This window comes from Misgurnus anguillicaudatus, chromosome 18 (genome assembly GCF_027580225.2).
Source record: "Misgurnus anguillicaudatus chromosome 18, ASM2758022v2, whole genome shotgun sequence".
Classification (NCBI taxonomy): Eukaryota; Metazoa; Chordata; class Actinopteri; order Cypriniformes; family Cobitidae; genus Misgurnus; species Misgurnus anguillicaudatus.
The window spans coordinates 21,973,087-21,998,423 of NC_073354.2; the positions used below are offsets into that span (position 1 = coordinate 21,973,087).

A 25,337-nucleotide genomic window follows, 5' to 3' on the forward strand; every position below is an offset into this window, starting at 1 on the left:
AGGTATAAAAATAATATTTGGAAATTGTGTTTCCATTTTGGAAATGTGTGTATAAATATATATAATTTTATTAAATGTTTTGAGAGTTATGTAAGTTCTACTCATTTCTAATGGACACGCTTTTATCTTTATTATTGTATAAAAACTTGTAAGAGGCTGGGCAATACAACCAACATGATCTCACAAAGTTCCGTCTTACAAGTTTTTATACAATAATAAAGACAAAAGCGTGTCCATTCAACACAACACAACTGTTTCAGCTATGTCAACGAATACTTGAATAACTTGAGTACTTGAATCTTCACATGATACTTGATACTATTGTTATATTATAAATGTTTATTAAATACTAATTTGATTTTAACCGTCCATAATATTTTTATTAGGTATAATAGTTTTCATTTTATACGTTTAGATATCATACTTTTCTGTTTTAGACAAAAAACCAAACAAACTTTAAAGAATTAAATAACTATACAAAATTCCGTATCCTCCGAACTCTAGAGGGCACCATCGTCATCCTGGTCATTGTACAACAGCTGAAATGTTGTCGGTGGTCAAGTTCGCGTTTAGACCATTCGCAAGAAAAACTCTTGCAAAAATGCAGTATACCACAGGGGTCAACATTGATTTGTCGCCCAGTTACAAATGCTCATTTGAAGACCCAGTGCACGTGACCGTAAGTGGTTTAAATCCGCAACAACGCGTGGATCTTCGCTCAAAGATCACAGATGATAATGGTTTTGTCTTCAAGGCTTCGGCCACATACAAAGCAGACGACAGTGGTCAAGTTGACCTTAGCCGCCACCCCTCGCTTGGTGGTAGCTTCACCGGTGTTGAACCAATGGGCTTATTCTGGTCACTGAACGCTGGTGAGCAAATCTGCAAGTTTGCAAAAACAGATGTGACGCTTCCTGCTCTCGTTGACATTGAAGTGTTAAGCAACGATAAAGTAATTGCTAAAGCGACAAATGAGAGACACTGCATGGCTGAAGGTGTCCGGAGGGTTCCTATAACCGAAGGCAGAATCAGAGGAGTTCTTTTCATGCCACCTGGTCAGTTAAATGCCCCACTTTTATTTTTATATTTATGAACTGACATTACATATTCTGTGTCTTACAGCACCTCTCTGTGGTGAAAATGGAAAGATGCAGTCTAATACTCCTACATTTTAGGTCAGACTCAGATTGAAATTTGTTAAAGCACAAATAATGGTCTTAATGCTGAGTGCATTTGTTATTCAGGAACAGGACCATTTCCTGGGATTTTGGATACATATGTATTCAGAGGATTTCCTTTTGAGTTGAGGGCAGCTCTGCTGGCAAAGCAAGGGTTTGCTGTGTTAGCCTTGGCCTTTCAGGGTTACCAAGATTTACCCAAAAAAGCCGAAAAATTTGATTTGGAGTATTTTGAAGAGGGTATAACATTTCTGCGACAGCAGCCTGAGGTCAGTATACACACACATCCCTTCCTTGTTATTGTAGCATCTTAAGCATTTGCACAAAATCTCTTAAAAGTATCACAAATGTAATTTTGAATGTCAGTAATCTACATCAGTCATTTCCAGCATTTCTTTCCTTTATTCATAGGTCAAAGGCCAAAAAATAGGCCTAATTTCTATCTCAAAAAGTGGAGATCTTGCTTTGTCAATGGCATCTTTCCTGTCTGGCATATCGGCTACAGTTTGGATCAACGGATGTAACGCAAATACACTGGTGCCTATCCACTACAAAGACATTTGCCTTCCACCCCTGCTTTGGGACACTGGTAAAATAAAAATGACACCATCAGGCCTTTTAGATATTGGGGATGTTATGCATGACCCCATGTCTAAAGAATACCTCCCATGTGTTATACCCATTGAGCGTGCTACGGGTAGCTTCATGTTTATCATGTCAGAAGCTGACAGAAATTGGCAAAGTGCCTATTATGCAAGGTTAGCATGCGATAGACTCAAAGCGCATGGGAAAAATAACTACGAGCTGTTGGCGTATGAAAAGGCAGGTCACTTTATTGAGGTGCCCTATATGCCATTTTGTCTCGCAAACTATCATGCCGCAGCGGGCCAAGTGGTTTATTTTGGTGGGGAGCCCAAGGCCCATTCAGAGGCGCAGTTGGATGCATGGGCAAAGATTTTGACATTTTTTAAAAAACACTTAGGTGCTGCTGATTACAACTACAAATCAAAGCTTTAAAATGTGATGACACTAAAGGAAAGATTCTGCATGCTTGTTCTATTAATAGACATCTAGTTACCTGTATGTTTGTAGTTAATTAAGTCATTAAGATCAAGCCACTGTTTGATTAAGTGTGATTTGCTTCTAATCCCTCTGATATGTTTGTTTTTCATACAAAGTATGGCAATTTTTCATATAGTCAAGCAACCAATGAATATGTGTGTTACCTAGGGATATCACACATACTGCCAACATACAGTGTATATATAGCTTAAATGTCTATATGTATACTAAACAAAATGTGCATTTATACATTTGTTAATAAAATAAAAATCTTCCTTCCAGTCCTTGTATTATCTCACTCAATGTCTTTTTTATTGCACAGCCTTGTTTTTTTTCTTCACAGCAGTCTTAAGGACTTCTTCAATCTTAAGAGTAAAAATGTGTTGTTGCTGGTGTCTTTTTGAATTATCAGCACATCTCTTTTACACGAAGGCTGAGATCCTTTTTCAGCATACCCTCAGTGTTACTAAAGCACTCCATAAAACATATATTAAGAACCATTGCTGTTAACTCATACTGTTAGAGGAGCCTCTTAAAGGTTCCTGTTGATTAACTGGAATAAATGTATTATTTATATAGGGACTGTTAAAATAACCCACAGTGCCAATCCCAAGAATTGATTATTGCATTCACTCATTCAAGCACACTCATGTAGATGAAGAAAACTGCCTACCTAAATCTAGGGTTTTACTCTTGATGGCAGGGAATTCAAAGGGTTGGCCTTAACAGGTTTTCAAATACAAATCCCTTTAAAGAAGGCGGTTGTTCGTAATGTGTTTGTTGGTTGTTTGGAGTAGAAATGGCGAGATTTATAGTCTTGGTTCATCTTTTACAGTCCCTACAGTCTTTCACATTTGTTTTTATATAAGATAGATTATTTTTCACTGCTTACAGTTAAAAAATGTCATCTTTAAATAGATAATTTTGTTACTGAAAATAATACAGTACTTGAAATGCTTTATTGTTTGCATATGGAGGAATGCTGTCCTGAGATATTCATGATGAGCAACTCCAAATAAAGTTTAAATATTTGATCGTTAGTGTCTTTAAACATGATTATTTTTATTTCTTGAGCATTGGATTATAATTCATCTTTACCTATTTCTAATGTATCTTTCGAATGACTAAGCATAATTCAAACGCGCCTATTAAAGGGATAGTTCACCCAAACATGAAAATTCTGTCAAAATTTTCTCATCCTCATGTTGTAACCTGTATGCATTCTTTTTTCTGATGAACACAAAAGAAGATATTTTGATAAATGATATATCACACAGCTGACGTACCCAATGAATTCCATCGTATTTGTTTATCCTAACAAATTAATAAAGTAATATGTCCTGTACAACAAAGATAAAGTATTAAAATGGTATAAGTATGTGGAGGTTGGTTATTTTCACAGAAACTATAGCTTTATGTAAGCTACAGTGGTCTGTCTTCAAATGTATGAACTCTATTCCCACTGGCCATTGATGTTCACTTGCCAGAATGTATTATTGCGAGGAAAGACTCATGGTAAACAGAAGAATATGCTATAGCTGTGAGAGTATGCAGTTTCCAATGAAAAATATGTTAGCATATTACAACAGATTTTATTCAGAAAAAACTTGTAAGAGGCTGGGCAATACAACACAGATGGTCCTGTTTCAGCTATGTCAATGGATACTTGAATAACTGCATTTTACTTCACATGATACTTGATACTATTGTTATATTATAAATGTTTATTAAATACTTTTATTTAATTTGAACCGTTCATAATGTTTTATTAGGTGTAATATTTTTTCATCTTATACGTTTAGGTATCATACTTGTCTGTTTTAGACAACAACAACAAAAACTTTAAAGAATTAAAAAAACTATACAAAGTTCCCTATCCTCCGAACTCTAGAGGGCACTGGGCACCATCGTCATCCTGGAGGTCATTGTCCAACAGCTGAAATGTTGTCGGTGGTCAAGTTCGTGTTTAGACCATTCGCAAGAAAAACTCCTTGTGCAAAAATGCAGTATACCACAGGGGTCAACATTGGTTTGTCGCCCAGTTACAAATGCTCATTTGAAGACCCAGTGCACGTGACCGTAAGTGGTTTAAATCCGCAACAACGCGTGGATCTTCGTTCAAAGATCACAGATGATAATGGTCTGGTCTTCACGGCTTCGGCCACATACAAAGCAGACGACAGTGGTCAGGTTGACCTTAGCCGTCATCCCTCGCTTGGTGGCAGCTTCACAGGTGTTGAACCAATGGGCTTATTCTGGTCACTGAAAGCTGATGAGCAAAGCCGCAAGTTTGCAAAAACAGATGTGACGCGTCCTGCTCTCGTTGACATTGAAGTGTTAAGCAACGATAAAGTCATTGCTAAAGCGACAAATGAGAGACATTGCATGGCTAAAGGTGTCCGGAGAGTTCCTTTAACCGAAGGCAGAATAAGAGGAGTTCTTTTCATGCCACCTGGTCAGTTAAATGCACCACATTTATTTTATATTTATGAACTGACATGGGGTATTCTGTGTCTTACAGCACCCCTCTGTGGTGAAAAGGGAAGGGTGCAATCTAAAACTCTTAATAGATTTTAGGTCCGACTCAGATTGAAACCTGTTAAAGCGCAAATAAAGGTTTTATGCTGAGTGTATTTGTTATTCAGGAACAGGACCATTTCCTGGGATTTTGGATACTTATGTATTCAGAGGAGGTCCTTTTGAGTTGAGGGCAGCTCTGCTGGCAAAGCAAGGGTTTGCTGTGTTAGCCTTGGCCTTTCACGGTTACCAGGATACCCACAAAAAAGCAGAAAAAATTGATTTGGAGTTTTTTGAAGAGAGTATAACATTTCTGCGACAGCAGCCTGAGGTCAGTATAAACACACATCCCTTCTTTGTTATTATAGCATCTTAAGCAGTTGCACAAAACACAGAAAAAACTCCTTCATAAGTATCACAAATGTAATTTTGAATATCCGTAATCTACATCAGTCATTTTCAGCATTTCTTACCTTTATGCATAGGTCAAAGGCCAAAAAATAGGCCTAATTTCTATCTCAAAAAGTGGAGATCTCGCTTTGTCAATGGCATCTTTCCTGTCTGGCATATCGGCAACGGTTTGTATCAACGGATGTAACGCAAATACACTGCTGCCTATCCACTACAAAGACATTTGCCTTCCACCCCTGCTTTGGGACACTGGTAAAATAAAAATGACACCATCAGGCATTTTAGATGTTGGGGATGTTATGCATGACCCCATGTCTAAAGAATACCTCCCATGTGTTATACCCATTGAGCGTGCTACGGGTAGCTTCATGTTTATCATGTCAGAAGCTGACAGAAATTGGCAAAGTGCCTATTATGCAAGATTAGCATGTGACAGACTCAAAGCGCATGGGAAAAATAACTACGAGCTGGTGGCGTATGAAAAGGCAGGTCACTTTATTGAGGTGCCCTATATGCCATTTTGTCTCGCAAACTATCATGCCGCAGCGGGCCATGTGGTTTATTTTGGTGGGGAGCCCAAGGCCCATTCAGAGGCGCAGTTGGATGCATGGTCAAAGATTTTGAATTTTTTCAAAAAACACTTAGGTGCTGCTGATTACAACTACAAATCAATGCTTTAAAATGTGATATACATGACACTGAAGGATTCAAGATCTGCATGCTTGTTCTATTAATAGACATCTAATTACCTGTATGTTTCTAGTTAATCAAGTCATTAAGATCAAGCCACTGTTTGATTAAGTGTGATTTGCTTCTTATCCCACTGATATGTTTGTTTTTCATACAAAGTATGGCAATGTTTTATATAGTCAAGCAACCAATGAAAATGTGTGTTTCCTAGGGATATCACACATACTGCCAACATACTGTGTATATATAGCCTATATAAATGTCTACTATGTATACTAAACAAAATTTGCATTTATACATTTGTTAATAAAATAAAAATCTTCCTTCCAGTCCTTGTATTCTCTCACTCAATGTCTTTTTTTATTGCACAGTCTTGTTTGTTTTTTCACAGTCTTGAGGACCTCTTTAATCTTAAGAGTAAAAATGTGTTGTTACTGGTGTCCTTTTGCTTTATCAGCACATCTTTTCTACACGAAGGCTGAGATCCTCTTTCAGCATACCCTCAGTGTTAATAAAGCACTCCATTCAACACATATCAAGAACCATTGCTGTTAACCTATACTGTTAGAGGAGGATCTTAAAGGTTTCTGTTGATTAACAGGAATAGATTTATTATTTATACAGGGACTGTTAAAAAAAACCCACAGTGCCAATCCCAAGAATTGATTATTGCATTCACTCATTCAAGCACACTCGTGTAGATGAAGAAACTGCCTACCTAAATCTAGGCTTTTACTCTTGATGGACGGGAATTCAAAGGGTTGGCCTTAACAGGTTTTCAAATACAAATCCCTTTAAAGAAGGCGGTTGTTCTTAATGGAGTAGAAGTGGGGAGATTTATAAAGTCTTGGTTCGTCTTTTACAGTCCGTACAATCTTTCAAATAGACTAAGGACATTGTGTTTTTCATTGCTTAAATTAAAATATTTTCATGTCCTGTACAACACAGATAAAGAATTAAAATGGTAAAAATATGTGAAGGTTGGTTGTATTTTCACAAAGACTGTAGCTTTATGTAAACTACAGTGGTCTGTCTTCAAATGTATGAACTCTATTCCCACTGGCCAATGATGTTCACTTGCCAGAATGTATTATTGTGAGGAAAGACTCTTGGTAAACAGAAGAATATGCTATAGCTGTGAGAGTATGCAGTTTGCCATGAAAAATTTGTTAGCATATTACTTCAGATTTTAAAGGAGACTAAAGATTAAACAGAAGCTTGCCTAAAAGCTTGACAATTATGTCACATATAATGAAGCCTATAACTTAAACAGATTAGCTCTTCATTTACATTTATTTAGACTTAGAAATGAGAGAGCATTTAACATTTTATTAAAGGAGCCAACAATAAGTGTAGTCCAAGTTATTTTTTACAAATATTAGAGTCCTGCCAAAGCTACAATCGAAAATGCTTACTAAAAAAATAAAAATGCTTACTACAATCTACTGTTTTGCAGATGCCCTATTGTACTGTAACATTGTGCTTTTTTAGGCTATGAATGTCAGTGTAAAATTGTGCCTTCATATGGTGTGTTAACACTGAACTCACATAAACTGTAGAGATTCCTCATGGGTTGTCAAAATTCCCCTCTTACCGATCGCTCCACAAGAAAACAAGCAAACAAAAGCAGAGCTTATTGAATGCAAGACTGCAGGGTGTAGCTACCATTGCTGTTTTTAAGGTCTGCACGTGTTAAGCATTCTTAGTAGACATAATGTAAAGCAGAGAATGTAAAGAATATTTAAAAGTGTGGATTTAGTGCAGACATTATATCCATCTTAACAGTTGGCCTTACAAGGTGTTTTATTTAAACGAGAACATCACAGATATGAAAACTGTATTTAATTGGCTTCAATAGCAGTTTTAAAGTGCATGGATTGAGTTATTAAAGGAAAACACCACCGTTTTTCAATATTTTACTATGTTCTTACCCCAACTTAGATGAATTAATACTTACCTATCTATTTTCAATGCATGCACTTTTAATCTTTGTAGCCTACAGTGCTTCTTGAATGTGTTAGCATTTAACCTAGCCCCATTCATTCCTATGGCTCCAAACAAAAGTTTTATTTTGTGCCACCATACTTACTCGTGTAACTACTCATGTAACAGTCTTTAAATAGGGAAAACATGGAAGTATTTGGTGGCTTCTAAATTCATCCCTGTTTGAAGCCATAGAAATGAGTGGGGCAAGGCTAAATGCTAACACATTCACGAGGCACTGTATTGAAACAGTGCACGCATTGAAAAAAGATATATGGTATGTATTAATTTGTCTAAGTTGAGGTAAGAACATAGTAAAATATTGAAAAACGATGGCGTTTTCCTTTAAAGTCCCACTGAAGTGCCTTCGAATGTGCACTACATAGTATGAATATGGATAGTATGAATGAATTCGGACGTACTATATCCGCCACGTTTGATACATCACGTGACATACGTCATCAAAACAAGTCGTTAACTGGAATGACTTTAATCAAGTGCAATTTAAACACAAGGGACAGCTGTTTAATATATTTATTTATATTTATTTACATTTATTTACGTTACCGCTTTCATGTAATTTTGAATGAAACACACAAAGTGTCCATCGAATGAACAGCTCGGATCGGCTTTTTGCCTACTGTTTTTCAAATAATATGAATTCGGACATACTATTTGCCTCGCCGGCTGCTTTTCGCACACTATATAGTATAAAAGTAGGCTGTTTTGAACGCGCCGAAAACTCAGAACAGAACTATAGAGAAGCCCCTCCCCCTCTTTTAAAACAACCAATAGTGTTTCATTTATGACACAGTCCAGCAAAGACATAGTGTAACAAAACGTAAAGGGCGGGACGCTTCAGCATCTAAAGAGCGTTTGATCGGACAGGAAATTTAATGAGAAGCTGAAGTGTAGGATGATGTCATAAAAATTCTAGACTTTTTTAGCGCACATTTTAAATGCTTGTATCTTCTTGTATAAGAATTTTGTCAGTGTCTTGGACAACACCGGTTTAAATTTATTCTTTAGCCTAACGTATAAATACTAAAAGGAGAAAAGTTAAATTTTAATTTCATGTGGGCTTTAAAGGTGCAGTGTGTAAATTTTTGCGGCATCTAGTGGTGAGGTTGCAAATTGCAACCAACAGCTCAGTTCACAGCTCACCCCTTGCTTTTGAAATGCATAGAGAAGCTACGGTAGCCGACACAGAACAAACATGTCATCATTGGAGACAACTTAATAAAAAAGTTTGTCCGTTAAGAGCTTCTGTAGAAACATGGCGGCACAAAATGGCGGCTTCCATGTAAGGGGACCCTCGGTGTATGTAGATAAAAATGTCGCATTCTAAGGTAATAAAAACATGATGGTGCATTATGAAAGGTCTTTATACACCCCTGATAATATAGTTTTGTATATTATTTTGCATTTCTGTCAAGAGAGCCTTCTAAAAATTACACACTGCACCCTTAACCTTAACAGACGCACCTTACACTCTTAATAAGAAATGCTGGGTTCTTTTCAAAACAGCCTTGGCTCAAAAAGGGACATAACCCAGCTGATGGTTTAAATTAATCCAGATTTATTTTATATTTCATGCAAAAAAGATTAAAAACAACAAAATTGTATGACTTGAAGAACTCTGTAAACATTATGCAAAATCTTGCAACTCCCACAGAACTATGGTGGACCACAAGAGTCATGCAAAATGCAATAACGAACTCCAATATTTAATAACTACCTGGACAATCAAAAATAGCAATTAATACATTTGTTTAAAAATTCATTTATTAATCTATAAATAAATAGACAAAGTTACAAAAAAAATCATTATGTAACATTTTATTAGGCAATAAAAAGTGAGATTATAAAAATAATGTAGAAATGAAATATTAATACATTAATAAACAGTTCAAATCAATACAACAATCCACAAAAACAACACAAAACACCCAACAAGTCCATCATTCCAAATTGCACTTACAAATTCCCAATTAAACAATGGAACCTCAAAATGCACTTCAAAAGCGATCCAAAAAGAGAAATAAATAACTGGATTTATAAATTGAACTACAAATACAGGTTTAAATTAGGCATTTAAAAGGGCATTTCCGTTTAACATTTCTGTTTTCATTTTCCCGATGGTTCTCCTTATTCTTTTCGCTACTCGATTTGCTTTTCGTTTTAGCTTCTCTATTTAGCTTTTCCGTGACTCTTTGGGTCCTTGCAAATGGTCAAATGAGAAATGCAAATTAACTATGGCCAGGTGGATGTAACAAGCTCGCTGATTGGCTCTGATTGTACGTCATGCGTAGATTGATCTCGGATGAGGACCTGAGAAAGACGGTAACTTAAAATGGAGGAAACGTGGACCAACACTATAAATGCTGTAATTTCTTTGGCTAACTATGTGGAGAGTAACATTAATGATCTAGTGAACTATGATTATGCGTTGACGACATTGCTTAATCTTAGAAGAAACCTGGAAGCATCCAGTCGGCATGTTGAGGACACGGTATGGACTAAGTTTAATGACGTGGAGCGTTTAATTCGCATTGGTAATGTCTCAGAGTTTCAGCCCAGTATTGACATACCACAAGACCAACTACAAATGCAAATCTCACTTGGCATCCCTCGCAGTGAGATGGCAAAACGTTTTGGTGTGTCTTTGAAAACACTTAATCGCAGGATTACACGATGGGGGTTAAGGTAAGATAGCTGCTATGGATGATGACATACAGACACATAACGATATAAAGTTGTTTTTAATAGCTTTACTTTTTGTGTACACAGACGAGTGGACTTGAACAAAAGTGTTAGTGACGCTGAGTTAGACGTGATCGTGTCTGACATTCATCGCAATTTCCCCAGCGCTGGCTACAAGCTGATACTAGGTCACTTGAGGTCAAAGCAACTTTTTGTCAAACGTAAGAACTTGATTTATTTGTACACTGTTATTGAACACTTTAAACAGAATAATACTTTCAACCAAAATACTGGCCTTATGAAAATTGTGGGCAGACATTTGTTTATTATCAAACGGTTAAGTTCCGGGGCTCATACTGGTTGAGTCTTGTTTTAGGCTGTTGTAAAAGAGCTTATTGCTTTTATTAAATGTAACAATTAATGTCTTACAAGATCATGTGTTAATTATGCAATTACTCTATTTTAGGGAGCCGTGTACTGGCATCGTTAAGGCGAGTAGACGCTGAAGGAGTTCTGATGCGTAGGCTCTCACTACGCACCGTTAGACGAAGAGTGTACTCTGTACCAGCTCCAAATAGCCTGTGGCATGTTGACGGGAATCATAAGCTTATAAGGTAGGCCAAATCCGATGCTCTAAACTTCTGTTCACAATTGTCAGATAATGGGGGTTGTTTGGTGGGGGAATTATGTTGATAATGGTCTCACTCAGATCATTATATTTTCTTGGAGAAATTGTCTTACCCCTTTTTGTATTTGTTGTTAAGAGCTGATTAGTAATCCAGTTTACACTTTAACACTAGTAGAATTTGTATGCAGTGGATGCACCGTGAGTTTATGATCTTGTTTTCATTGTGTTTGTGTGTGTTATGGTAGAGAAATTTTGAGTGTTTTATCTTACAGATTAGTATAAATGTTTTATATGGTATGCTTTTAATGGGTTTTTTGGTTAAGGTCTACATGAATTAAGTTTTAAGTTGTCTCTCTGTTGCTTGCATATGAATGTGTTGTTCCACAGCTGGGCCTGGAGGAGATGAGGGTGTCCATGGTAAGGATAGCAAAATGGTTGTATGATGTGTTAGAGAACAAAGACACTGTTTTTACCACCAGTGTGAGGATTTATGTATGTCTTGAAGGGTACAGAGATAAAGCCACAGCATCACCAAGTTGTTATGAGAAGGAGCTAAGGGGCCTAAAGGCAGGAGTCTGCTGAGCATTGGGATAGTACAGAGTGAAAGAAAGGCAGGGCTACTGGACCACTATATAATATACTGAAAAACTCAGAACGGGGTCATTATCATTTTACCAGGTGTACACCCTATGACCAGTATTGTTTCAAGCTGTCGGACACAATTCTTTAATAAAATACTTTGAAGAGAATTTTACATCTCAACCGTCTCTGATTCTCCTGAAAAAATTCACGACAGTGTGTGTCTGTTAGAGCTGCTGTGCAGAGTGGCTTATATACATTATCTCTTAATATTTGCAGATGGAGAATAGTTGTGCATGGTGGTGTTGATGGGTTTTCACGGCTCATTGTTTACCTGACTGCAGCAACAAACAACAGAGCCCAAACTGTTCTGGAAAGTTTCCTGTCAGCAGTGGACCAGTATGGCGTCCCCTCAAGAGTCAGATCAGATAAGGGAGGGGAAAACGTTCTGGTGGCACGCTTCATGGTGACTAATTGTGGAATCAACAGGAACAGTCACATTGCAGGAAGAAGTGTACACAATCAAAGGTGATTGATACTCCAATTAAGTATCTGCTTAGTTTTAAAATTTGTATTACCGTCTCATTTTTAACTATTTCTTGTTAGTTACAAGCAATGCATCGACCTAATTTGAACTAAATTCAGCTTTTAAATTACATTATGAATTAGCACAGTTATAGCTTTTATTTGATGTAAACAATTGTGTGAGTTTAGACATTAATAAATTATTTGGACAACTGTAAATGGACCAAATGGCTGTAATAGTGATACTTGTAAATAGTTCCTGGACTAACAACTATTAATAAAATACTGACATTTTATTACTTGTTCTAATGCCCTTTCCCAAAGTAAACAAAGACTTAAGACTATTTAACCTACTACCTATACTGTAGCTTCTAACATTTGTTTTGATTAAATTTTCTAATTTAACACAGTGACTGCATTTATCTATTACATTGCATGTAAATATAAAATAAAATTAACTGTTAATTTTAACTTTTAAAGTGTTGTTATATGTAACAACTGACACTTGATCTTATTTTTTTTTTAGGATCGAGCGACTGTGGAGAGATGTTTTTGAAAATGTCCTTGATCTATTCTACAGCACTTTCCTTCGTCTGGAAGCTGAGGGGTGGCTTAATCCAGACAAGGAGACAGACCTCTATGCTTTACATAGATGTTACATGCCACACATCCAGTCACATCTGCAACAATTTCAGAGAGCATGGAACAACCATTCCTTAAGATCTGCAAGAAACCAGTCCCCTCTTCAGCTGTGGTCAAGCAAAGAAAGAGATAGACACACACTACACATTTCTCAGGTATTTAATCAATATGGAACCAGTCTTGCATATAATGTATCTGACTGTTACACCTGATAAACAAAATTAAATTACAGACAGATGATGACAACAGATGGTGGAGAGGCCCACAACGACCTTCAGTTCAAATTCCTGAGCTACACCTTCCCAGAGACCTGTCTGTGGTAGAACTTTCCACACTGCCAAATCCAACTGTACCATTGGCAGAGATGCTACCAGTGTACATTGAGACTGTACGGATTCTTCGAGAAATGCTGGATCATTAAAGAACGGATGAACATTGACTGTATATATAACTGATGTATCAAATAGCAAAGACGATCAATTTAATGTTGAAGGGATGGTTTGCCCAAGAATGAAAATTGTGTTATTTACTTACACTCATGTTGTTACAAAGCTGTACACATTTTTGTTCTGATGGACACAAGGGAAGACATTTTGAGAAATGTTTGTGGAACCTTTTTTCTACTATTGAAGTGAATGGGGTTCACAAATGGTTTGGTTACAAACATTTCACAAAATATCCTCCCTCCTGTTCATCAGAACAAAGAAATGTATACATATTTGAAGGCGAGTAAGTGACACAATTTTCATTTTTGGGTGAACCATCCCTTTAACATTAAATTGATTATCTTTGCTATCAGAGAACCACTGTTTATAAGAGTGGTCTGTTGTAATAACAATAAAACAATAGGGCCTGAGCACTGAGGTGCTAGGACCCTAACAACATGTTTTTGTTTCAAAACTTATTTAAAAGCTTAAATTCAACAAAACTCAGTTCTGATTTAAAAGCTTAATTTTAACATGTTGAATAGTGCACTATAAAACTTCTAAAATGAGCTATAAATAAAGTGCACAATGAACCTGGTACATTTTTAAACTAATCCAAATGTTGGTGCCCAAAGCACAGCATTGCACATTTGTGCTTTAAAAGAATCATAGTCTTTGTGAACCGGTAATTTTAGAACAAGGACACACGTATTTGCTTCAGGAAATATTTTGCCAAGTTCTTCTGGAAAGACTTCAATTGTGGGCTGAGGGAAAAAACCGCAGGGAGGTATCGTGGAAGCCCCAGATGCGAACTCGAGCACATTCTCCAAAGTTAGTGGCGCACATTCTCCTTCTAAAAAAAAAGTCTTCGTTTATTTTAAATACCCAACAATAATGTTTATGTAACTTGAACAAGGTGTTTTATACTTAATGTAGGGCACTTGATAGTTACACATTCCAATAACAGTCTGAACTACATTAAGTTTTCACAATACATCTTAAAGTCATTTTTAAGTGTAGAAAGGTATGTATTGTATTTTAGGGATAAGACTAAACATTTGGCACAAAAGTTCACAGCAGCTGTACAAAGCAAAGAAAAAAAATTCATATTGCATGTAACAAAACAGACTTAAATTATTGTACCTTCAACATCAATTAGCCAGTCTCGCCAGTAGCATACAGTCTGGTTTTCTAGCTCTCTTTTGTGTGTCCCTGATTCTGAAAAGCTGACTTGGAAAAGTGTTGAGAGGTCGCTAGCCTTCAAAGGCCTCACATCCTTCACAAACATGCTATGGAACAGATCTGGGTGTGCTCTCATCTCTTTGAGGAGTCCAAGTGTGGTGAAGCCCTCCACAAACCTGCATAAAAAGGCATTCAAAAAATTCCCAAATTACCATCTACAAATAGGTAATTGACTTTAAGGCCTTAATGATTTGTTTCCACAAAATGTACCGAATGATATATTTGAGCACATAGCAGTAATTTAATTAATGTGTGCGTGTTAAACAAATACTTACTGTTGCAATGCAACATTTAATCTGCCCTCAACAAAGAAATTGACAGCAGATTGCACAAGTGCATCCCTCTGCTTCAGTGTTGTGATGATTCTGCAAGACCCAACAATAGCCAGGCTGTCCTCTGCCTCCTCTATTGCAGCTTTTGCATCTTCAACAGTTCTTGCTTCTTTAATCTAAAAACATTACAATCACTGTTTTAAATGTTGCATGAATTCGTATAAATTATTACTGACAGAGCAAGACTCACTTTTAGTAGTTTTTCTTTGAATGTGACATCACTCACTTCATCCAATGTTGCACGGGCAGTGGGTTTATCACACACCTGATTAAACAACCTCTCCGAGAAGAAATTTGGTGCCACACCTCCATGTATTGCACACACAGATATCATCCGTGCTATCTGTGTGTATAGTTTTCCTTCTAAGGCTGTGAAAAAAATAATCTTTATTTTCATGACAAAACATGCAATGCTTAATGTGCTGAGAAATACGAGGAATCTTCCCAGTAAATATCTACTCCTACGTATAGGACTGTGTTAATGGCATTTTGTTACATTTTTTTAAACAATTTAAAAATCATGTTTTTCGTGATCTCATTTTTAAAACATAAATAATACCTGCAAAATTATAGAGCTCAAAGTTCAATGACAAGCGATTTTATTTAACAGAATTCGCTTTTCAAGGACTACAGAGAACGGCTGGTTTGGAATTCAGCCCTCTACTTCCCAATATAAGTGAATGACGTCAATATAAGAGTTTTTGATTAACCTCTGCCCACAGGACTATGCCAGTTACCAGCTAAACTAAGCTGCTGCTGAATCACACACTAAACCAGCTACACAATCAGAACTCAATACGCATTTCTGAAGGAGGGAATTCATAGAACAAGGAAGACATCAGCCCGTTTTTAGGACAGTGAAAACAAGGGTGTAGAGATTAGGGGTGGTCTATAAATCGCCTGCGATTCTTATGCGCATCTCATCAGTAAAGCCGGTTTCATGATTGGTAGTAAATCACCATCACCTGCTTTCAGATGGAGCGGCATTTACTACACAGAGAACACGATTTTGCTGAGCTTCTCTGTGAAATACAGCTCAGTGTAGTAAATGCTGCTCCATCTGAAAGCAAGTGATGGTGATTTACTACCAATCATGAAACCGGCTTTACTGATGAGATACACATGAGAATCGCAGGCGATTTATCACCCACACCTAATAGAGATGAGTAACTGTGTGAAAAATACTGCATTTTTACATACATGAAACATGAACACGTTATATTGTGCACCATAAACACAGTCAAAGCTTCAAAAACACAGGAAAAACAGGACCTTTAAACCACCTTTAGGGTGGTATGTCAATTTTGTATTAGGTTTTCCTTACCTGCAAAAGAACTTTACTGTTCAACAACAATATAATCACATGAAGATAATACACAATGTAGATCAGTGGTGTCAAATCCGTTCCTGGAGATCTACTGTCCTGCAGAGTTCAGCTCCAACCCCAATCAGACACACCTGAACCTGGCAATCAGGCATTTAGGGCTCCCTAAAAATTAGAGTCAGGTGTGTTGAAGCTGGGTTGGAACTAAAATATGCAGGAGGGTAGATCTCCAGGAACAGGGTTGGTCACCACTGATGTAGAACATACCTTGACTATCGAGAGCCAGTGTCTTATCTGTCTCTGGTCCTTCAAATATGCTGGACTGATGAATGGCTTTCATAAGCAATCTTAAATACTCCCGAGTGGGTCCACCACCATCTACTGAACCTTCGGATATTTGTTCACTGTCAACAAAAATGACATCCAATCTGGCCTCAGGATTAAACTTTCGCCGCTTAAAGGCCTGAACTGTACTCTTTAGTATGTTATGGACGTTGCCAGTGTAGTCCCTGCATATGTTTATGTGATTGCTGGCCGGGCACGAAGTGTGATCAATCTTTTCCCCAAGTCTGTTCAAGATAGTTTTAAGGTCAGTCCTGTACAGTAATGAAAAAAACAAGAGGTAAAATGACTGCTATTTGCAACTGTCAGCAAATCTCATGAAAAGTCCAAGGTTAGCTTTAGTTAATGGAAAATCATATTTCAACAGAGTTTAATGAGGACCAGTTTATTTAACATCAGTTAATACCACCATGTAGAAGTTTTATTTTAAAGGAACAGTATGTAGGATTGTGGCCAAAACTGGTATTGCAATCACAAAACTTGTGGCCAAAACTGGTACTGCAATCACACAACTGGTGGCCAATATACAAAATGACAACATAAACATCAGTTGAGGGCTGCAACTCCACTTTTTAAATGACAATATCCTGGCCAGACCACTGTTGTGAGTGATATAAGTATTTGAAATCAAGGCTTTGAACCTGTTCATGGAACGAAAACGAAAACCAGAAACTTTTGATGTTTTGCAAGGAACAGAAACTAAACCAGAAACTTTCCAAAAATATATGTTCCGGAACAGAACCGTTAATTGAAAATAATGGTAAATGGTAATACCGTTATTTTTCCGTTCTTTGATAAGATTTCTGTGCAATATGACTCGGTGAAGTTCACTTCCGGTCGTCGTTGACTCATCAGAGAAATGGGAAGCTTGCCACCAGCAAGTAGCCCACTAAAGCCCAAGTCTTTAATGCTCAATCATAAGAGGTAGGCTACCAAGTATCTCAAGATGTTTGTTTTTTTAATACTAATTAGTGGTGTAACAGTTGATCCATGATCCTTACAGATCACTACCCATGGTTCTGCTTGTTTGCGATTCGCGGATTAATACACAAATTTAAATAGGTTGAAAGTTGATTATTTGCATGTATTTCAAAGGCTTGCAAATGTTAACACTTAAGTGATTTTAAACAATTTAACCGCAAAAAGGTGCTAAAGTGGAAAATGTTCTGTACGCACATGCGTTTGAATGTGTCTGGTCTTACTCCAATCATATGGAATTATCCCTATGCCCTTCAAAGATCAGAACTCTTGATGTATAAAATACATTTGGCGAATAAAGCACTGAAGAACACCGTAATTTTCACTTTATGTGGAGCAACTGTTTTTGCCGCATCTTCTTCCCGAAGCGCTGTTTGGAATTTGTCCTCTGTCTGTGTGTGTGCGCATGTTTAAGTGCACTCAACAAATGTAGGCATGTCAGAATAACAGTTATGCCGCTTACATAATGTAGCCTTTTTTAATGTTTGATGACACTTAAGGAAAATTATGTAGACTTATAATTAAAGTTTAATGTCCTAATGATCAGCCTACTTATTTGTATGTCCCACAGCTGACATGGAACGTTATTAACCGGTTCAGGAACTTTATTTTTTTGTTCTAACCGGTTCAGGAATGTCAACTTTAGGGGTGAACCGAAAACCGGAAACGTTAAAATACTGTTTCTGTTGGGAACTAACCAATTGGGAAAAAATTCTGGTTCAAAGCCCTGTTTGAAATGAAAATGATTTCTTAATGTCTGGTGACATATCAGGGCCATATTATGATTAATTAATATACATTTCTTACATACGGTTCCTTTAAATAAGTTTTATTTACACTGTGTGTCAAGACAAAAAACAGGGGATATTATAACGGAGGAATAATCTTTAAAAGATATGTTACTAAAAACATTTGCAAAACAACATACCCTTCATGAAAGAATGAGCTGTCCGTCTCTGGTAAAAAAGTAGGTGATGATGGCAAAGAAAAAGAAGTTGCTGGCATTGGAAGGAACTGGTTGCTGACACTGGGAGATTCAGCTTGATTGTTGGAATCAAGTGCTGGGACAAACTGCAATAAATTAAAAACAAGAGTATTGGCGTACCTAATTTTCCAAAACCGAAAGTTACATTACATTATTCGAGTAAGCGTATGTTGGTATAAAGTTATTTACTCTGGTAGAATTAACTACCATATTGTCCCGAATATAAGACAACTTTTTATTTTGGAAATGCCTTTCAATAAACAATGGCATCTTACATTCTAGCTTTAGACTAGTGTTTCCCAATCCAGTCCTACATGGCACCCTTCCCAGAGTATTTAAAGGTGCTCTAAGCAAATTCACGCGTTTTAGACCATAAAATTTTTTTGTTACATACAGCAAACATCTCCTCACTATCTGCTTGCTGGGTGTCCGCTGATCAAACTGTAAAAAAAACGCGATCTCTGTAGACAGCCCAGGCTCCACAAACTGCAATAAAAACAAAGTGGCCAAACCTACCACCAGAAACGATTATTAAGTGTTCCAGCCAACAAACGACAAGAAGGATTTGGGGGTGGGGGTTGGGCACGTTCATGAAAGCACGGAAGGGGGGGGGTTAGCTACGCTCCGTTTGTTTGAAAACAGTTCAAACATCAACAAAAAGTAACTTCACACAGATTCCCTTAGAGCGCCTTTAAGATATCTCCATATATTAAACACCAGATTTAGTTCATCAGCTTGTTAGGGCGCACTCACATTATTCCAACCAAACTGTGGAGCATGTTTGACCCCCAAATCTTGGTTCGTTTGACTAGTGTGATCATCGCGCCCTGGCCAGCTTGCAGAGGTGGGCACAGTGCTTCCCATTCCTGGTCCACGAGGCCCTCCTCCCAGAATGTTTTAGATGTCTCCTTATTTAAAACACCTGATTCAACTTATCAGCCTCCTTCCAAAATGGTAAACATGTCTCCCTAACAAGCTGATTAGTTAAATCAGGTGTGTTAAATAAGAAGGCATCTAAAACTTTCTGGAAGGGGGCCCTCGATGACCAGGATTGGGCAACACTGGGCTAGAGCACGGTTCACTTGGGCTCAGGCGCAGAACGCGCAGTGTGATCACAAATCGCGCCAGCGTTGTTCAAAAGGAGAGATGTCAATTGCACGACCACTCAGCTTTATTTGCCTTTGTAAAAACCTTCTGATGTAAGCAGCAGGGTTACATGAATGTCTAAGCTGCATACGTGACTGATCAATTAAACAATATGGCATGTGAGATGGCAGTGTGTCATCGCGCACCAAACCCCCCAGAATAAAAAAACAAAGACAGACTTTACATCACGATGGGTTCTGTTGTTAAGAGCGCTTTTCTTCAAAACAATCACATCCTAATGACGATAGCGTGCCTGGGCTCGGATCTGTCAAAGTACAGTCACAGTGTGAGTGCGTGCTTTTGGGGGAGTAGGGAGAATCAGGCTCGGTTTGGTATGATATGACTGCGACCTTAGTGTATTAATTAAGGAAACGTTTCAAACATTCTATAAAGAGCCTGAGTAGTGGAATCAGGAGTTTTATATAAAGAAACATCTAAAACTTCTGGGAGAGGGGACCCCAATGACTTGAGTTGGGAACCCCTGCTATAGACAATTAAATATCTATCATACTGTACACCTGCAAAAATGCAGTAAGTGGTGCCAAATACACAAACAAGTTCACCTGGACTGAAGCTTCTTGATAAACTCTGTTTACAATAAGGCAGTCTTCTACTGTTAATAAAATATTATTAGGCAATGTGTTTTTTTCTCAATGAGATCGACAGCCTAGGCTAATTGTTATTAAATCCAGATAAACTGCATGTGATAAATGGAACTATATTCCATTAAAAGGGTTTAATAAATGTTGGGAACCACACTGGTCCCCTTGGACTTATAAAAAGTATTTCAAATGAAAGCATTTTCATAAGAAAAAGACGAGTTGGTATTAAAAAAAGCCTTTTTCCAAAAGGTACACTTTAAAGGGGGGTGGGAGTCATCTTATATTTGGGACAATACGGTACTACATAATTATTAAGGTGAGTCGGGCATAATGTCTAAGAGTACAGTTAACTATTCTCTAAAAATGATAGAAAAAATGACAGTAATAGATGCTTGTTTAGGTATTATGTGAGAACAGCTAATAAAATTACTACCAGCAAGTACTATTGCAAATCACACCCATTACTTATTTGTGTATTGATATTAACTTAAAGAAATACTAATCAATATTACCATTAACATTAGTTTGTTGACTTTTTTCTAGGCTGCAAATCATGGCTCTCACCTCCAAATCATCAATTTGAATCCAGTGGATGTAAAGTGTTCTTGAACCATTGATATTGTTCCCCAAAAGTGTTCCAGTCATGTTGCTTTTAAGAGTTGTTACTGACAGAGCATCTTGAATGTGAAAATACTCTGTAGCATCATCCTCTTCTCCGACAAAATCAAATAATATCTACATAACAAATGTAAAAAGAAATCTATTTAATACTAATTTTTAAAACCTCAAAACACTGCACAGTAATACCGCAATCCATGTAATCACAATCAGAAAGTAGTGGACAAACCTGAATGGATTCAGACAGAACAAATTTTCTTGTTCTTGTAATGCCACTGGGGTACTTAAATCTGAGTGGAACACCATCAGCTGGCTCAGGAACATCAGCCATTCTCAACTGTCTCTCATGTATAGCCTATAAAAATAGAATTGTAATAAAAAATAAAAATAAATGAGAGCTGCTAAATTTGCAATTATATGTTGACCTTGCTACCATGATCTCGATTAAGTCTAAAATGTAAAAAAAAAAAAACGTAAAACATGTCTGTAGCAACTAATGTGATATCTTCAATTGTCTTGTCCAAAGTTCCAACCATATTCAGTTTACTGACAATGTAGACCACACTTCAGAGTCTGAAATACACTTGAGCATTAAAAATATTTTGAGAACATGTACATAATTTACAACAGATCATACCTTTCTACGTCTTTCTTCATTTTCCAAAGAATGCTTCTGCATATTATGCTTTGACAAACATGTAAAACAAAATCAAGACAATTATTTCCATTATCCAGATTATGCAATGAAGTGTATAATCAAACAAAAATAAAAACGTGCTGGTACTAACTTGTTGAAGAGGTGTCATATAAAAAAAAGAAGAAACATAATAATGTCCTCACTTAAACCCACATAAAATTTGTATGACATACCTTTTCTTGATCTGCAAGCAAAGACTCCTGGTACTCTTGATCCTGCTGACAACGTAAGGATCGCCATTCATCTAAGGACTCCTGACAGTAATAAACAGATGGACATTTTATTAAACAGAATTTGAGAAACATTGAGTAATGTGACTCTTGTGTCAGTGGAAGCAAAAGTGTAGTATCACTTTTAGAATTCAAAATATAACTTAATAAAAATTATGTTTCCCAGGAAAAAGCACATGATGTTTTTGTGACAAATTTCATGAGCTAATCCTAATCTGTAAAGTGTAATGCTGTTTACCTGCATTGGCTCGCCTTCTGTTAAATCAATAAACTGTACTATTTCAGAATCTGTGGATGATTGATCTATGTCCACTTCAGCTCGATCAGTAGTGTTGGGAAATTCCTGACCATCTGAAGGATAATTGCTTGTTGATGCTTTACTGATCTCACTTGCGGACCTTGAATGAATATCCAGAGTCAAACATAGGTAATCCATGTAGATTAATAACAGGCACATAGTAAAATAACTTCATTTCTTTCTAAATGTTAAGATTATGAAAGAAACTATGACTAATCATATAATTATCATTCGGCTGACCATCTCAACTGATAAATATATTTAAAATAAAGGGTTAAAAGAAAATACAAGAACAGAAATTATATCTGAATTTTCCCAAGACAGACTTTGCTTATGCCGACAACATAACGCAAATGAAATGACTGTACACTGATAATAGTACAAGATTTTAAACTGCACATGTGGGGGTCCTGTGCATACCTGCAGCTTTTGACATGATCTTTGAGTTCACAGAAAAAAATATCTTCTTCACAAATCAGACATCTTTCCTTGGGCCCAGACACAACTGACTCTGGTTCCACCTATTGTTCAGATAATACTAGTACTTTAATCACTTTAACAATCATAGCAATACTATAACCAGTACTACTTCGGTGTACAAAATATCAGCAGTGTCATTAGAACTTACAGGAGTTGTATCAATGTCCTTTTGCATTGGACGTATATAGATTATGGCACTCTTGTTGTGGTCCTTGATAGATTTGATGGTATACCCTGTGTTCGGGCAAGGCATCACAGAAAGTTTTTTGCTCCTGGTCATACCAGACAATCTTAAAAGCTCAAAGCCACCACAGCTATTCAGTTTTGGGTAAGCTGTCAAAATGTGACATTTGAATTCCTCTGCACTGTTTTCATCACCTGTAAAATAAAAGAATAAATAAACACTTTTAAATTTTGTTTGATTGTTAAAATTTGAATATTCAGTAATCACTGAGACTATCAACATTACGTCCTTTAACAACATACCGAAAAAAGTAAGTTTTTTCTCCCCAAGGCCAGCTGCATATAGTTTTTCTTTTTCTACTTTTGTTGGTACCATGATTTGATCAATGCTGTCCAAACAAAAGTAGGATCTTGTGTAGCTTGATCGACGTTTTGCAGTTGTACAGTGGCTACCTGAAGTCCTGCCAGCATATGGTGCAAAAATTCTGCAAACTTCAGCTGAAAAACAAAATAATTCTTTACTGATATTCATCTAAATTGATAGCATGGTTCTTAGATCTTTAAAAACTGTGATGGAAAATAGACTTTGGCATTCCACCATGGTAGTCATCTCTCCAAAACATTAATTTAGTTATATCTACAGACATGAAAGACATATAGGGATGGTTTCCCGGACCAGGATTAGCTTAATCCAGGACTAGGTCTTAGTTTAATTAGGAAATATAACTAGTTTTAACCAACAAACCTTACTAAAAACATTACCTGTGTGCATTTTGAGGTAAAACAAAGGGCACTGATGTGTTTTAAGATATGTAAGTGCAAGTTGTTTTCAGTTTGGAGAGCTCTTAAAAGTGTTTAAGTCTAGGACTAGTCTAATCCCTGTCCGGGAAACCGCCCCTTAATCCAACAAAATGTAATACTACTTAACAACGCAATCAATTATCTTCGCTCAGCAACTTGTAAATACAATCACTATAGTTAGGTTGCAATTGATTTGTTGCTGGTAAAATACATTACTTTATTAAACTAATATATATATATATATATATATATATATATATATATATATATATATATATATATATATATATACACACAATATTTTATCAAACTAATATATATACACATTATGATAGATAGATAGATAGATAGATAGATAGATAGATAGATAGATAGATAGATAGATGGACGGACAGATCGATAGACGGACCGACAGACAGATAGACGGACCGACAGACAGATAGATAGACGGACCGACAGACAGATAGATAGACGGACCGACAGACAGATAGATAGACGGACCGACAGACAGATAGATAGACGGACCGACAGACAGATAGATAGACGGACCGACAGACAGATAGATAGACGGACCGACAGACAGGGGTGTCTTTAAATCCGCCGCTGCACACGTGTGGGCTCGCAATCTAAACGAGTCTTTCAACATGAAATAACAATTAATGTTAGAATTTGCAGGTCGCACATGCGGGAGTTAACGTGCACATGTCCGGCACATGTAAAGCAGTTATTCTCAAACCTGTCATGCAAGACCCGCAATACTGCACATTTTAAACTCATCTTAAACCGCAATTTGAAAACCCCATGCTTGTGTATCGTATGGTGGCTAGCATAAACTTACCATCAACAGGGTGTCTTGACAAGGTGGGTGTTGAAGTTGATGATCCTTGTGCAACACCGTCTGTGGATCGGCGCTCCATTTCACTAGCAATGTCTCTTAAAATTTTTGATATTTCGGTGTTAACGTTAGACATTTTGAGAGAGATCGATTAACGTAACACGACTAACTTACATCGATCTTTCTGGCGCCAGAATTCAAGGACTACGCTAGCCAATTCCTCTAACCAATCAGCGAGCTTGTTACATCCACCTGGTCATAGCTAATTTGCATTTCTCATTTGACCATTTGCAAGGACCCAAAGAGTCACGGAAAAGCTAAATAGAGAGACTAAAACGAAAAGCAAATCGAGTAGGGAAAAGAATAAGGAGAACCATCGGGAAAATGAAAACAGAAATGTTAAACGGAAATGCCCTTTTAAATGCCTAATTTAAACCTGTATTTGTAGTTCAATTTATAAATCCAGTTATTTATTTCTCTTTTTAAATCGCTTTTTGAAATACATTTTGAAATTCCATTATTTAATTAAGAATTTGTAAATGCAATTTAAAATGATGAACTTATTGAGTGTTTTATGTTGTTTTTGTAAATTGTTATATTAATTTAAACTATTTATTAATGTATTAATATTTCATTTCTACATTATTTTTATAATCTCACTTTTTATTGCCTAATAAAATGTTACATAATGATTTTTTTTGTAACTTTGTCTATTTATTTATAGATTAGTAAATGAATTTTTAAACAAATGTATTAATTGCTATTTTTATTGTCCAGGTAGTTATTAAATATTGAAGTTCTTTATTACATTTTGCATGACTCTTGTGGTCCTCCATACAGAACCAAATAAAGACTCATCAATCAATCAATGCTCCAAAATCTCACAGTGACGTCTTAGTTT

General features: G+C 36.7%; 5 protein-coding genes across 6 annotated transcripts; 3 read left to right on the forward strand and 2 right to left on the reverse strand.

The window, feature by feature from the left end:
• The first annotated feature begins 305 nt into the window (after window positions 1-305).
• acot20 (acyl-CoA thioesterase 20) lies at window positions 306-2,521 on the forward strand. Its single transcript, XM_055185777.2, has 3 exons — window positions 306-1,055; window positions 1,245-1,447; window positions 1,590-2,521. The coding sequence occupies exons 1-3, from the start codon at window positions 545-547 to the stop codon at window positions 2,193-2,195; spliced, it is 1,320 nt and encodes a 439-aa protein (XP_055041752.2). The 5' UTR covers window positions 306-544; the 3' UTR covers window positions 2,196-2,521.
• Window positions 2,522-4,147: 1,626 nt separating this feature from the next.
• On the forward strand, window positions 4,148-6,187 carry LOC129430009 (acyl-coenzyme A thioesterase 1). Its single transcript, XM_055187016.2, has 3 exons — window positions 4,148-4,695; window positions 4,886-5,088; window positions 5,243-6,187. The coding sequence occupies exons 1-3, from the start codon at window positions 4,182-4,184 to the stop codon at window positions 5,846-5,848; spliced, it is 1,323 nt and encodes a 440-aa protein (XP_055042991.2). The 5' UTR covers window positions 4,148-4,181; the 3' UTR covers window positions 5,849-6,187.
• A 3,691-nt stretch (window positions 6,188-9,878) lies between these two features.
• LOC129419612 (uncharacterized) lies at window positions 9,879-13,941 on the forward strand. 2 transcript variants are annotated; one of them, XM_073856065.1, is made up of 6 exons: window positions 9,879-10,547; window positions 10,632-10,765; window positions 11,011-11,158; window positions 12,031-12,279; window positions 12,857-13,073; window positions 13,151-13,941. In XM_073856065.1, the coding sequence occupies exons 1-6, from the start codon at window positions 10,195-10,197 to the stop codon at window positions 13,337-13,339; spliced, it is 1,290 nt and encodes a 429-aa protein (XP_073712166.1). In that variant the 5' UTR covers window positions 9,879-10,194; the 3' UTR covers window positions 13,340-13,941. The 2 variants fall into 2 exon arrangements, with proteins under 2 accessions (XP_073712166.1, XP_073712165.1); XM_073856064.1 differs by having other exon boundaries at window positions 9,880-10,547; window positions 12,803-13,073.
• On the reverse strand, window positions 13,835-17,598 carry LOC141350291 (G2/M phase-specific E3 ubiquitin-protein ligase-like). The gene is made up of 6 exons (XM_073855376.1): window positions 17,585-17,598; window positions 16,509-16,837; window positions 15,108-15,286; window positions 14,861-15,033; window positions 14,487-14,701; window positions 13,835-14,196 (listed from the first exon to the last, which is right to left on the reverse strand). The coding sequence occupies exons 1-6, from the start codon at window positions 17,596-17,598 to the stop codon at window positions 13,949-13,951; spliced, it is 1,158 nt and encodes a 385-aa protein (XP_073711477.1). The 3' UTR covers window positions 13,835-13,948.
• A 613-nt stretch (window positions 17,599-18,211) lies between these two features.
• LOC141350583 (uncharacterized) lies at window positions 18,212-25,134 on the reverse strand. Its single transcript, XM_073856066.1, has 10 exons — window positions 24,440-25,134; window positions 23,104-23,298; window positions 22,766-22,995; window positions 22,558-22,658; window positions 22,078-22,237; window positions 21,783-21,863; window positions 21,550-21,597; window positions 21,142-21,267; window positions 20,859-21,029; window positions 18,212-18,632 (listed from the first exon to the last, which is right to left on the reverse strand). The coding sequence occupies exons 1-10, from the start codon at window positions 24,570-24,572 to the stop codon at window positions 18,429-18,431; spliced, it is 1,449 nt and encodes a 482-aa protein (XP_073712167.1). The 5' UTR covers window positions 24,573-25,134; the 3' UTR covers window positions 18,212-18,428.
• Between the last annotated feature and the right edge of the window lie 203 nt (window positions 25,135-25,337).

Bases quoted from the DNA above. Each gene is read 5' to 3' on its own strand.
- acot20 (XM_055185777.2), top strand. From the start codon at position 545: ATGTTGTCGGTGGTCAAGTTCGCGTTTAGACCATTCGCAAGAAAAACT. The intron at 1,056-1,244 runs GTCAGTTAAATG...TTTGTTATTCAG, and splicing joins AGTTCTTTTCATGCCACCTG to GAACAGGACCATTTCCTGGG. The intron at 1,448-1,589 runs GTCAGTATACAC...CTTTATTCATAG, and splicing joins TTCTGCGACAGCAGCCTGAG to GTCAAAGGCCAAAAAATAGG.
- LOC129430009 (XM_055187016.2), top strand. From the start codon at position 4,182: ATGTTGTCGGTGGTCAAGTTCGTGTTTAGACCATTCGCAAGAAAAACT. The intron at 4,696-4,885 runs GTCAGTTAAATG...TTTGTTATTCAG, and splicing joins AGTTCTTTTCATGCCACCTG to GAACAGGACCATTTCCTGGG. The intron at 5,089-5,242 runs GTCAGTATAAAC...CTTTATGCATAG, and splicing joins TTCTGCGACAGCAGCCTGAG to GTCAAAGGCCAAAAAATAGG.
- LOC129419612 (XM_073856064.1), top strand. From the start codon at position 10,195: ATGGAGGAAACGTGGACCAACACTATAAATGCTGTAATTTCTTTGGCT. The intron at 10,766-11,010 runs GTAAGAACTTGA...ACTCTATTTTAG, and splicing joins AAAGCAACTTTTTGTCAAAC to GGAGCCGTGTACTGGCATCG. The intron at 13,074-13,150 runs GTATTTAATCAA...ATTAAATTACAG, and splicing joins ACACACTACACATTTCTCAG to ACAGATGATGACAACAGATG.
- LOC141350291 (XM_073855376.1), bottom strand. The intron at 15,034-15,107 runs GTGAGTCTTGCT...TAATGTTTTTAG, and splicing joins TCAAAGAAAAACTACTAAAA to ATTAAAGAAGCAAGAACTGT. The intron at 14,197-14,486 runs GTACAATAATTT...CTTTTTTTTTAG, and splicing joins CTGGCTAATTGATGTTGAAG to AAGGAGAATGTGCGCCACTA.
- LOC141350583 (XM_073856066.1), bottom strand. From the start codon at position 24,572: ATGTCTAACGTTAACACCGAAATATCAAAAATTTTAAGAGACATTGCT. The intron at 22,996-23,103 runs GTATGTTGTTAA...TTTATTTTACAG, and splicing joins GAAAAAACTTACTTTTTTCG to GTGATGAAAACAGTGCAGAG. The intron at 21,268-21,549 runs GTATGATCTGTT...CTATTTTTATAG, and splicing joins ATGAAGAAAGACGTAGAAAG to GCTATACATGAGAGACAGTT.